This window comes from Uloborus diversus, chromosome 4 (assembly GCF_026930045.1).
Source record: "Uloborus diversus isolate 005 chromosome 4, Udiv.v.3.1, whole genome shotgun sequence".
Taxonomy (NCBI): Eukaryota; Metazoa; Arthropoda; class Arachnida; order Araneae; family Uloboridae; genus Uloborus; species Uloborus diversus.
The window spans coordinates 68,391,105-68,404,862 of record NC_072734.1 but is presented as its reverse complement, the minus strand read 5'-3'; the positions used below and the strand labels follow the sequence as shown (position 1 = coordinate 68,404,862).

Here is a 13,758-nt window from a genome sequence, read left to right as displayed (position 1 = left end):
ATGAAAATCAACTTGGTTTTTTGCCATTGCATTATTTGCTGTCTTCTCAGAATACGAAGGGTTTTTTTAGGCTGTAAAATTATTTTATTTTAAAACCAAGTTATATGTACATATATGTTTTGAAATGAATTATCGTTTTTTGCATTTCAATGTTGTTTGTTACAAAAGTAATCTAAGATTTTTTTTTTTTTTTTTTTTTTTCGCCAAATAATGAAATCATTTGAAATTGAGTTGTGTACAAAAGTAAATATTTTTATTATTTTTTAAAATGCTGTATTCATTCATTCATCAAAACCTAAGTTCTTGATTAGAGAATAGTTCAATACAAGGACTGATTGCTAAAAGGTTTCAATTTGTTTTACATAGATATGTCCATTATTTTACGTAAGTAAAACTACATTACATCTATACTTTTACTATGACTTGTTATTCTTGCAGCAACAATTATTATACTGCTTGAAAATTCAGTTCAAAATATTTCCATATAAACTTTTTAGTTATTTCATGATTAGATATGTCTTTAAGAGTAGTGTAAATAATTTCTTAGAACTCTTTTGTTTCTTGGTTACTGGAGGTAAAGTATTTGTTTTATATTTCCTATATTTCCTTGCAGATAATTTAATATACTATTTTTAAATACTATTAAAAAGGGGGGGGGGTCATCTTTTCAAAATATGTTTTTAATTAATAGCTTAAAACGTTTTAAACACTGCATTTTATTTAATATGCAATGGTTTTAAGTTGGGGCAAAGATAGGAAACCATTATCATTAGTAATGTAAATCAGGGAAATTTGGTGAACTTAATCAAAGAAAAGTCAGGGAACATTTTTTCACAGTTCCTGTCGCCACCCTGACATTGTACCACACAAAAAGTAGAAGGAGGAAAACCACCATTGACGCAGCTCTGCTTCAGTGCAGGAATTCGCTTTGTTTGTTGCTATTTCGTCTGAAGTATGAAAATTGTCGCCCGAATGTTTATTTGTTACCATATTTTAAATATATATTGTTTACAAACTATTGCAAGCAGTTAAGATGACTTTTGATAAAATCAGTGTTTTGAAACAAAAATAATTACATTTTTCAACATTGCCTCGAAAAAAAGAAAGGAAAAAGACAGACAAATGGTACTTTTCAGAAATTATACTTGACAATTTCGTAATTCAAAGATATTTTAAGCAGCGTTATGGCGCTCTTTCATTCCATTGTAAGAAATAAAATGTTGTTTTTTCCCTTCTTTTTTTTTTCCTTTTTTGCCTTTTGGAACATTTGTTTGTGAAAACATTTCATACTGTAACTTGTAAGTTATACCATATCATTATTTAATCTTCAAAAACGAAATTGTGAGCCTCCTTCCAAAAAAAATCCGTTGCTGCCACTGACTTTTCACATAGCCTTCCAGCTGTCATTATTGTTGCACAATCATTGTAGAATCACTTTTTTTTTTCTATTGACAGTCTGCTACAGTTGCTTTGGTAAATTTCCCTATCTAATAATTCCAGTGGCAGATAGAGCCTAATTTAGTTTTTGACGTAGAGGCCTTCTAGTGTAGGAGATTCCGGAAAAGTATAGACCCAACAGAAATTTATATCAAATATAGTTCAAATTTATTAACAGGGGTGATTGTGTTCCGGTATTTTACCAGATTTCCGGTATTTACATCTTGATTTCCGGTATCTTCATCTTCGGAAATACCGGAACCATCCTATATTTTCAGAAAAACCCACTTTTGTAAAATTTAGGTCGATGTTTAATGAAACGCCCAAAGTCCAAATTGAAGACATTTCGTTTGGTATAAAGCATAAGCTGCCGTCATGTTTTGCAATCTCTATGATAATTATTCAAGAACAGCTGGGGTGAGAGATGGAATAAAGGCTAGATAAGAAGAGAAAGGAGCGTTACTTGATATTTTCCCCCTTAATATTTTCTTTTCAAGATGTCTAATATCGTTTCTCTGTTGCATATCTTAATATGCAGATGATGTAACTAGGGTTGCCCATTCCCCCCGACTGCAATGGCACCCCTCAATTTTACCAAGCCCCCTTTTCCCTCAAGAATTGCCACCAACTAATAAAAAGACTTAAATTCTTCAAAATTAATTTCTCCAAAAGTTTCTGTGGTATAATCTGCTTCATGACCCCCCCCCCCTCCCCTCCCGACACAAACACATGAAAATCCTTGCTATAACTATATTATTAGATTAAATTGCTAAAATATTTATTCACCAAGATGGCCTATGGCTTTTCTCTGTTGTAGATGCTTATGTAATAGGCTTTACAGTCCCCCCCCCCCATTAAATGTTGAATTGAACGACTTATATATATCGAAAATATCGATATTTGGAGAGCGATATATCGTGGCATTAAAATTTGGATATCGCCTAGCCCTATTGCGCAGTAATCATAATATATTCTACCCCTTTTGCCCCAAACTTATTTAATTCTGAAATATTTATGCACTTTTAGAAAATGAATGTAATAACTGGTTAAGGATTCAGATACACAATGGAGGAAAATGAAATATTCTTTTAAAAATTTTTAGAAATGAGAAAAATTAAAAGAATTTAATTCTCTTCATGCACATGGACATATTAAGTCCAATTAAAACTTCGAGTTTTAGCCCCAACAAATAATTATGTATATAAATAATGTGTGCATACACGTAATGTGTATATGTATGCCTATCAAAACACTTTTTCTTCTTGGAAAAAAGTTCAGGTATTTTTTCATGGAGTCACAATCACCCCTGTATTAATTACAAAGTCAATTGCTATATTTAGGTTGACAACAGTGTGACTTTTAATGTCAAGATAGCCATTCATTGCTGTTAAATATTTTGTTTAGATAGTGTACACCCTCGACGTACCCTAGCACATATAACAACTAAAAAGGTGTGTGGTTGCAATTCTTCAGCACTTTCTTCCATTGTACTGTCCACAAACAGGTATAAATACTGGACAAGTTTTGGCCAATGAGGTAGTCCGTCTTTAAGGCTCCTGCCTAGTGATGTGGATCGGGTAAATACCCAGCGGGTAGGTAAATATTTTTTGGGTATTTACCCAAGGCCTGGGTAAATACCCAAAAACTGGGTATTTTACAAAAAAATGCAAAAAGTGAAAGGGATTTTTTTTTTTTTAAATCTAAATATAAAATAATTGGTAAAGCTGACACATACATATGTATTACACAGTTCATAATATTTTTTTATTGAAAGACTTGTTGAAATTATGAAAGAAACATGTTGTGAAACAAAGAATCTTTCTTTTCAATGTCATAATTGGAGAAGTATAAGCAATTCAATGATGAACTTCAGAATTTCAAAATCACAATCTAGGTTAGTCATATCCAAAATTTAAAAAAAAGGGGGGGGGGGGTTAGCATGAGGGATGTTTGGAAGAATAAACTGAGAAATTATTAAGACACTGTGATGTTATTTATTTATTTTATTGCTGTTTAAGTGATAACGTGGTAAATATAGAAACAGTTTTCACATTAGTAAGCAAAAAAAAATCAAATTATTGTTTTCTGTTGCCTTGCTCATTTGCATTTGCTCCCTGGTATTTCATGATGAAGATTTATTCAAACTATTTTTAATACACGCAATTAGTGATGTAGGGCGGGAAGGTAAATATTTTTTTGGGTATTCATCCGAAGGCAGGGTAAATCCTCTAGTAATTGCACATTTTGCAAAAAAATTTTGGGTGGTATCAAAAGGTGAGGATTTTCTTTTTAAAACATAAACCGAAAAATGAGAGATTAAAAATATAAAAATTTATGTATTATAATTTTTTTAATTAAATGTTTCATGAAATCTTATCAAAAAAAAAAAAAAAAAGTGCCAGAATTTAGAATGAACTATTCTAAAACTTAAATGGGATGTTTTCTTTTTTTGTAACAAGTTAAGCTTTTTACTTTTTGTAGAATGACTTTTTATATCTAAAATTTGGCTATCAACATTGAGTAGGCATATCCAACACATATAATGTGAATATCATATTAGATTGCTAAGTTTTTTCACACAATAATTTTTTAAATATGTGATCAAAATACAATTTTTGGGCAAAAATTTATTGTTTTGTATATGGTTGGTTATATGCATAGTGGAATACATACAGAAAAGTATTTTAGTTGAATATAAATTTTTTGAAATAAATACCCGGGTAAATACCCATTTTGGGTATTTACCCAGGTATATACCCTGGGTATTTACCCCTAAAAATAAATACCCGGGTATTTTACATCACTACTCCTGCCACTACACTTAAGCAGCAGTGTAGAAATACTATGCATAGATCATAAGTGACCCATGTGTGCTGATTGTGGGAGATAGTGATTCCTGCAGTAAGTAAGGGGGAGTTTATCTGTGAACAAAGTGAAGACAGGACGATATTCATTCCATTCTATTGCAAAAGCAAACATGCAAACTGAACTAGTGTCCACTGTTCTGCATGTTGGCGGCTATTCTTGTAAGCACTGTATATAGTATGAGTGTAAATGTTCTCCACATACAACTTATCTATATCCAAAATCTTTATTGTGTGTATATTTCTATGTTAAAAGTAATTTCTTATTCTCAGTTGTAAAACCATTACTATGGGCTCAAATGAGGGCTACTAGGCTAGTAAGAGGACTTTTGCATTCATATTATGATATCAGCTTTAAAAGGCTAAATATGTATGGTTGAGCTAAATATGTATGGTAAGAGGAGAAATGATTTAGTTGTATAATTTTATCAAAATGAAGGATGTAAATTGCTTCCATTTTTGCACAGAAAACAGGACAAGATAGAGACAGGTAATTGTTTTAGGCTGTTCAAATTTCAGGATTATCTGGATATTAGGAAAAATTACAATTTTAATAGGGTTGTGGGCACTTGGAGCAGCTAACCAAAAGAGGCTGCAATAAGCTATGTCTGATAGTTTTAAAAGGGCTATTGATCTTCGCTAGAGACTAACTAGGACCAGCCTTAGAGCCTTGTAACTTTTGTATTTGTATTAAGGCATCAGTTTGTCACTGTGACTTTGTAGAGTAGAGATTTCACCATATTTTTCAGTTCCCCTATTAGTTCACGCTTTCCAATCTTGTTAAAATCTTGTAACTCAATTTTCACCCCTTTCTGTGGTCAACTCTTTTGCAATTTGGAATGAGACCTCATACCCAATTACAATGAAATATTCTATAATCAAGTAAATAAATTAACTATTAATTTTTAGTTTGTTCCAATTTTAAGCAACATTTTTGATTCAACGTCTAATATGATGAGGAAAATACACTCACAAAAATTAGAATAAAATAGCTGTAGAAAACCCTGATTTTTCTGTATCAGATAAAATTTTCAATGTACCAAGGTAATTAAAACATGAATTACAATTGTTTTTAACTAATTTCATGCTGAAATGTAGGTGAGCCTTCAATTAGAAATTCATTGTTGAACAATGCTTTTATTAAAATTTACATCAAAGCTTTCAGATTAGCTTTATGTCCAGCTTTTAAAACAACGTAAATATGGTTTCCTGACACGTGGTAAACTTGACCTAAGTAGGAATTGACTTGAAAAAAATTTTTTTTTCATAATACTTGTTGTCAATGCATTTCTCCCTTCTGTATTTTCAGATACGACTTCAAAGGTGTCATAGATTATGTCTTCTATTCCAAATTGCACATGTCTATTCTTGGTGTCCTGGGTCCTATCGATTCAGCCTGGCTGGAGGAGAACCACATCCAGGGGTGTCCTCACCCTCACATACCATCAGATCATTTCCCCATTGTTGTCGAGCTGCAGCTCAACCCGACCATCCCACTGCATCCCGCCACGCCCAACGGAATCAACCTCCACAGGTAGCAGCAGGATTCCCTTCATACTTCTACTCCGTTACACTGCACAACTCGTTCTCCATCTGTCAAGACTTTGATTCCGCTCCGAGGTTTTTTTGATCTCAAACTTTGGAAAAAAAAAAAACTCTGACTGCTGACTGTTTTGGATCCATTAGCTCTTCTTTGTGTACATGATGTAATTAACAGTGAAAATTTTTCATGCGAAAAGAAAAGATGGGTGTGATATTTTTTCATCACTAGTAGCATGCATTAGTAAATATTTTAGGTATCCAGTATGTACAGTGAATTTTAAAGATACGACTTTTAAAGTCGAAGTTGGGAAAGAGAAAGTAATTTTTTTTTTTAAAACACCATTTTTGTAAACAATTAAAAAAGGAAGCTATAAGTGCTAGCAACATCCTTTGTTTGAAATCTATATTGTACATAACTTTAATTATTATCTGTCCGAATATGAATAGCAAGAAACGGTTAATAATCATACTATATTGCATTAAATTAAAGCCAAAATATGAATTTCTTAATTCCAAAAAGATCAACTTTATTTTTACTCATGTGGAACAAATGTATTTGGTATTCTTGATTTTTTGACTAAAGTAGTCTCATTGATTAAAAATATCTTTTAAAAAAATAATGAAAAATGAGTTGAGATTTAGAAAAGAGTTATATGCTTTGTGTTTACACATATGAAATGCATTTATTGTTTAGCTGTGATATATATATATATATACATTTACTACATTTTGTGAATTTATCTTTATGACGTAGTGATTTTTAGCAAAAGATATGCATATCATACTTTTGTTTCATATTTTTTTCAGTTCTGTCTTCTTTTTTTGCAAATTTTAATCATAAATTTCTAATTTTAAATCTTTTCTTTTTGCTTCCTAATTTTGATTTGTATATCTTTTGCTATATTTTAATCGTGTTTTTATGTAATGGCATCATAACTTGTTGTAAATTTTGATGTTTTTAAACAAAAAATTTTAAATGAATTTTGTAAAAAAAGAAATGTTAATTTTGAAAAATAAATTATTGAATCATAACCATGTTTTTTCTTAAATTGGTTCAGTATTTTCATACAAATCGTACACAGAAAGGAGCTGTTGAAAAAAAAAAGAATCGGATCTCTGTTTCAACTTCAACTTTTATTTTACTTTTTAGAATATCAGTGTTGCACCTTAGGCTTAAATGTTGATTCATATGTTGTGGTTTCTAGCACTTACTCATTGGTGTTAAAAATTGGGATTTCTAACTAAATTCTTACGTCCCAATTACTTTTGGATGTATTTTAGACAAGCCTTTCTGAGACTATTGTAGGGCTACTGTAATGGGTTTTTGTTTTATATGCTGCAGTATTGTTTTTATTGTAGTTCCTACTTAAAAGGTGTTTTTTATGATTAGGTAGCTGTGTATATTTTCCGAAATCTGGGAATGTGTTGGACCTAATCTATTTTGTGGAAGGTGTTTATGGGGAATGTCATAGATACATGTGAAAACATGCTGTGTATTGGCTCTTTATAGTCGTATAATTTTCAAGGACTTAGGATTATCACCGGTGATTTTGTTGTTCTTCGTTCTGTAAAGCTGCATTTAAATCTGAGGCATTTTGTTTTCTTTTAATGTGTTTGTTAATATTTTTTGTACTGATGTAGGATTTTATAAATGATTTGAAAATTTAGTGGAATTGTATGATTCTACATATTTGAAATGTAAAGCTAAAATTTTAAAAGGTAAAAAATAGGCAGAAAAACTTCATTTAGTTATGAATGCTTTAAAATCCAGCTATTTCCAATAAAGACGTATTTTCCAGCAATTATGTTTTAGAAATAATTTTGCAAAAATGATTTGTGTTTACAAAATTTTCCTTGCATATATTAAGTTCAACTTTTATATTAATTAAAACTCGCATCTGTTATTTCTCACTTTTAAACATGTAAATTTTTTACGTACGACTTTAAATTACCGGTTGTGATTTATGCATGTATAACTAAATGTGCAGACTATTTTACTATTTATATTATCAACCATCACATATCATTAAGATTTCTCAAATTTAATGAAATATTTTCAAGCTTTACTGTCTGACCATCGATTACATGGAAAGACTAATATTTGGTTTATAGGCGGAAATGGACATATCTATTAATTTATAGGGATGTTAGTTTGTTTGTTTCATATGCGCACTTTTGCCTCTCTATTATTTAGCCTTAGTTTTGTAAAAATGAAAATGTACTTACTGTAACATTTTTTAAATCTAAAGTATATTCAATCTATATTCTCACGGCAAAAAGTAATTGATTTATTTAGTCACAACCAAGTATGAGCTTACCATTTTGCTTTTACGTTCCTAAACGAAATGGAAATATTTTATTTTCTTTTTGTTCTTTCCTTGGTAACTATTTTTGTTTCCCCTTATTTTATTTTTGAGAATGAAATAAATGAATAAGGTACTTGTGACATTATAAAGCGCGTGCAGCAAAATCCCACCGTTATTTTCCCTTCTCCCCTGCTAGATTCATTCAGATGGAATAGTCTTTACTTGGCAGATTGCCAAATTACATACAATCCATTGTCAAACAGTAACTTGCACTATTACTTTAGATTTCAAAAACTCACACGTAAAACTAACTCCGCAAATATTTTGTATATGCATCAGTGTTGGGAATACATTAGTTAAAAGAAGTATTACAGGAATCAGACTTTCTCCAATACTGTATTTTGAAATGTTCAACTATTGCCCCCAGTAGGCGATACAAGCTATTTATTGCATGGATTATGCATCATTATTTGTGATACAAATGGCTATGTAGAGTTTTAAGGCAATTTTTAGAGTAATAGTTTTAAAAAAGCAGAGCTTACATCACTTTTTGACTATTCTTCGTTTTTAGCACAAACTGCAAAATGTCTCTCATTTTGTGCTAAAATAATGCCAGTTAGCTCATTGTTTCCACATAAACTAGGCATTTTATTTCTAATCCTTATTTATTGTCTATTAAGTCTCATACAACCCCTAGTTGTATTTAAAATATTTTCAAAAACAAATATTTACTATATAAAAATTGCTAATGTAGATTAAGTATGCTGATTTAGGATGATGGAGGAAAAAAGATAGAAATTACTTAAATCGGTAATGCATTCAACCTTGAAACTAAAACTTTTTATTTTGATTCTATGATTTTATATAATGCCAGTTAGCTCATTGTTTCCACACAAACTAGGCATTTTATTTCTAATCCTTATTTATTGTCTATTAAGTCTCATACAACCCCTAGTTGTATTTAAAATATTTTCAAAAACAAATATTTACTATATAAAAATTACTAATTTAGATTAAGTATACTGATTTAGGATGATGGAGAAAAAAAATTAGAAATTACTTAAATCGGTAATGCATTCAACCTTGAAGCTAAAACTTTTAATTTTGATTCTGTGATTTTATATAATATGTTTATTTATAAAATGTTTTTGTATTACAGAACTGTAGCTTCTGTATTATGATTTTTATCAGATATTAGCAGTAGAACTTGACAAAAGGAAAGATAAATTTGTCTTAGAAATATGATCTTAACTATAGATTATTGACGTGACAAAAGTCATGATTATGAAGTTTTAAACTTTTCAAATGTTGGATTTCAACTGAAGAAGTTATTAAGTTGTATTTTAAATGTGAATAAAAGTTTTTTGATGAAATTGTATTAGTAACTAAGTTTTACAAAAAATATGTTTGTGAAAGTCATTTTTTGAACAAAAGAAGCAATTATTTGCATAAATATTAGCAGCATTTAAAAAAATCGATTTAAATCTTGATGCCTTGTTTTAAATGTAGCTTTTAAAGATAATCTTTTACCGGTTATTAAAAATATAAAGTATTTTAAATGTTTTATTTTCAATGATTTATGTGTTTCATCATGTTAAAATTGGTTTTCTTACCTGTGAATTAAAAAATTGTTGTGTATTAGTCTTATTTTTTTAATTATTTTGCCCCATGAAATCAGAATACATTTGTGTATACAAATTAACACACATTTTATTTTTCCAATCATTCGATTTTAACATTTCGCATAATCTGTATAGAAACTGTCTGTACATTTTAAAAGTAGTACATGTGTATTACATTCTGATAATGTGGTCAAAAATAAATTTTTTCGTCTATATCTTTTGCTTGTTGTTTTTTAATTTTTGTCTGAATTCTTTGTCTAAGATTTTCAATGCTTTTATGTCTTGCGAAATGAAAAATTAATTTGTATTCATTTAATATTTTAAGCCATAACTAAGAAGAATATTTAAAAAAATACAAAAGAAATAGAAGATGTATTCAGTAAATTACCTCCCATTAGCCAGGACTAAAGCAGAAATATATGAAATACACCGCCAGCTCAGTCTTTTCCAGCCGAGGACTTTGTGCTTATTAGCACTCATCAGCCCGGCATAGGAAAGTGACTGAGCTGGAGATGGAAAACCTCTTAAGGAAGTCAAGAGTGCCAAACTGGTAGCTAAGCTCAGTCACTTTCCTATGCCGGGCTGATGAGTGCTAATAAGCACGAAACTGCAGTCCTCGGCTGGAAATGACTGAGCTGGCGGTGTATTTCATGTATTTCTGCTTTAGCCCTGGCTAATGGGCAGTAATTTACGGAACATACCATGCTTTGCCTTCAATCTTCGAGTTGAACCAAACCATTGCTTCGGTCACTCGTCTGGTCTGTGCTGATTCTATATTAGCTACCAGTTTATTTTGCACTCTTGGCTTCCTTAAGAGGTTTTCCATCTCCAGCTCAGTCACTTTCCCATGCCGGGCTGATGAGTGCTAATAAGCACGAAACTGCAGTCCTCAGCTGAAATAAAAGATGTGCTTTTGATCTAGAGGTAACTCTAAAGCTACAAAAAAAAAAAAAGAAATTCCTAATTGTCACGTCACTAAAAACAGGCATGAATAAAAACATTCCCGATATTTTTCGTGAAGTAATTTTAGTCTTTGCTTTATTTCTTCATCATAGAACCTAAAAAAAATGTGGTTTTGTGTGTGTTGTGTACTTTTTGTTCCTCTATTCCCAGTTGCCTTTTTTCTAGCAAATAACATGAACCATTTTCAACTCCGAGCTGATACTTTTTAACCATTCCATTGCTGATCCATACGTGCAGGGGCGCCCCGATGAGAGCTCACTGTGACCTTCCAAGAATCCCAAGATAAAAGAAGTTCTTTTGTTGAGCCAAAATAAATCAAAAATTAAAGTTTTTTAATTTGTAGATTCAAAATATTAGCTACAGTCTAGTTTTAACGTTTATCAGCAATGCGAGCTTCAATTATATACATTTTGGTTGGTCTATTTCTGTTCGTTTATAAAGTAAATATGGATGCAAATATAGGAAATATTAGAAAATAAATTCTTACTTTGTGTTATTCAGTTTTCCATGCATTAAAATAAACAATACACATACTGAACTTTCCACGCAAGCGGAAAGGCCGATATGCCGTGAGATTGACCAGCATGTGGGGAAATTCGAATTTTGAGGCATGCCAGATAATTTGGGGCTCATTTCAAAAAAAAAATCAAATCAGGTTTAAATTTTTTAAAAATATGATTCAAATTTAAAAAAACTCCATTTTTTCTAATTTTTCAAATTTATATGTATCATTCATATTCAATATCATGATTTTTTACACCATGATCATCATCATCGTTATTATATTCAAAAACTGATACTATAGGTTTATGGTAATCAAAATAGGAAATAAAAAACTTTGATTCGAATCTGTTTAAATATCGTTTAAAGACTACATCAACCGCTCTTTTATATCTCGTTGTGCTAAGATTGCAATCATCGAACATCGTTATATTAAATTCTCCATTAAAAAATTCAATTAATGGTAGATTTTTATCATCTGCAAAGTTAATGTTGAAATCCCCACTCAAAATCATTGGCAAATCATCAACGCTCTTCCCAATTTTATCTTGAAGTAATGCAAAAGCTTCTTTAGAATAAATATATAAATCTTCATTCAGAAATTCTTGTATTGCGCTTGAAGACTTATCCAGTGAAATATAAACCACAACCATAACAATTAGCTGTCCATTTTCAGAGTGGCAATGGCAAACACAATGTCTCACCGATATCAGAAACATAGTATTTTTTCTCATCTCAAAAAATACCCTGCTCCTAAAGAAGTTTTCATTTCAGAAATATTATATGAGAGGGAGGACCGAACTCACGATGGGCAGCTTGTTCGATTTTTGAGCCTGATGCGCTGCCGATCCTACCACTGAGCCTCTTAAATCTTAAAGAAAAAAAAATCGCTCCTAAGGAGCAGAGAGAAGCGGCGAATGTGCTGTATTCCGGTGTTGGTGAGGTGACGGCTTTTCGGTGTAGTGAAATGAATGGTTTTTTTTCCCATCTCAAAAGTGCTCAACGCACCTAAAGAAGTTTTCACTTCAAAAATTCAGAAAAGGTAAGAAGTTGGCCGCCAATGCGGAGAACAAAGTGTTTTATTAGTTTACTTTATTCTTCTGATTTTACAATGCTATAAATACTTAAATTTATTTTTAGTCTTAATTATACTTGCAAACGTAACTTGAATAAATACAATATATACAGCAAATTTAACTGAAGATCTGCAATGAGGTTCATATGCGAGGTGTGTTCAAGATATTTATTATTTATTTATTTTTTTAGTTTTATATCATGAGCATAGTTTTGGATATGACGCCTATACGAGTGAGGCTAATACTCTGTTTTCAGATGTAAAAATTATAGGAAAATTGGAGGCTTTGTTTTTTGTAGTAAATAATATAGCGAAATTGGGAGCAGGCAGCAAAAAAAATGGTTGAAATGATTTTTTAAAAGATATTTTAAAGGAGAAAATCTCTTTCAGGGGCGTAGATAAGGGGGGGGGGGGTTTTGGGGACAAACCCCCCCCCCCCCCCCCCGAAAAGTTAGTCTCAAAAAAAAAGAGAAAAAGAAGAGAGAAGAGAAAGAAAAAAAAGAAGAAAAGGGAAAAATTCCAAGCGATTATACATATATATATATTATATATGTATATACATATATATATATATATATATATTATATATGTATATATATATATATATGTATATATGTATATATATATATATATATATATATATATATATATATATATATATATATATATATATATATATATATATATATATATATATATATATATGAAGTAACCCCCCCCCCCGAAAGTCGGGTTTAGCTACGCCACTGATCTCTTTCCTTGCTAAATGTTCATATTGTTGAGCTTTCTACTTCTCTATCCATTTAGAGGAAATCTAAAGGCTAAAATTATGCTCCCTCTCCAAATCAAAATCGCTGCCTTCAAATTATCGAAAAGTGAAAAACATAGGAGGAGGTGTACCCAGAGAATGCTTGGTGATGGGAGAAAATGGAGGTCATATTAGGATTCAGGAGCTTTTTTTTTACGTAAGAATTGGCAAGACTAGTGTTGGAGGATTATTTACAAGCAGCACTGTCAGGGGTGGACAATCTGCGCCAAACTGCGCCAATTTTCAAATTCTAATTCAAAACAGCCAAAATCGCGATTTTTGCGCCAAAAATGCGATTTTATTTTCCAAAAACATTCACTACAAGAAAAAAAATAGCTGTGGCATTCATTTTTTCATTGGAAGCTAAAAAGAAGCATATAAGTAAAAGAAGGAGTAAAGAATTGCTTATATTCGCCGAAAAATACGTGCTGTGCTTTAAGCTTGAAGAATTTTTATATGCTTATTATTATTCATTTTGTTTTTCTAAATTATATTTATCAGTGCAAGGGGGACCTATTTATTCAGGTATTAAAAGCAAAATTTCAGATACTGATGCCAGGTCAGAAAATGTTAACAGGGTCTATAAGTGTGGTTGTGTATGTGTGAATAACTTATCGATGTAATGGTTTCTAAACTCTAT

At 30.9% G+C, this 13,758-nt stretch overlaps 1 protein-coding gene across 1 annotated transcript in view; it reads left to right on the top strand.

Annotated features, from left to right (window-relative positions):
- Window positions 1–9,986, top strand: part of LOC129221189 (CCR4-NOT transcription complex subunit 6-like) — a 155,618-nt gene extending 145,632 nt beyond the window's left edge. The window contains exon 8 of the mRNA XM_054855642.1: window positions 5,611–9,986. Coding sequence (XP_054711617.1) covers window positions 5,611–5,839 — 229 coding nt within the window. The 3' untranslated portion in view covers window positions 5,840–9,986. The remainder of the gene's footprint in view (window positions 1–5,610) is intronic.
- Window positions 9,987–13,758: the final 3,772 nt, after the last annotated feature.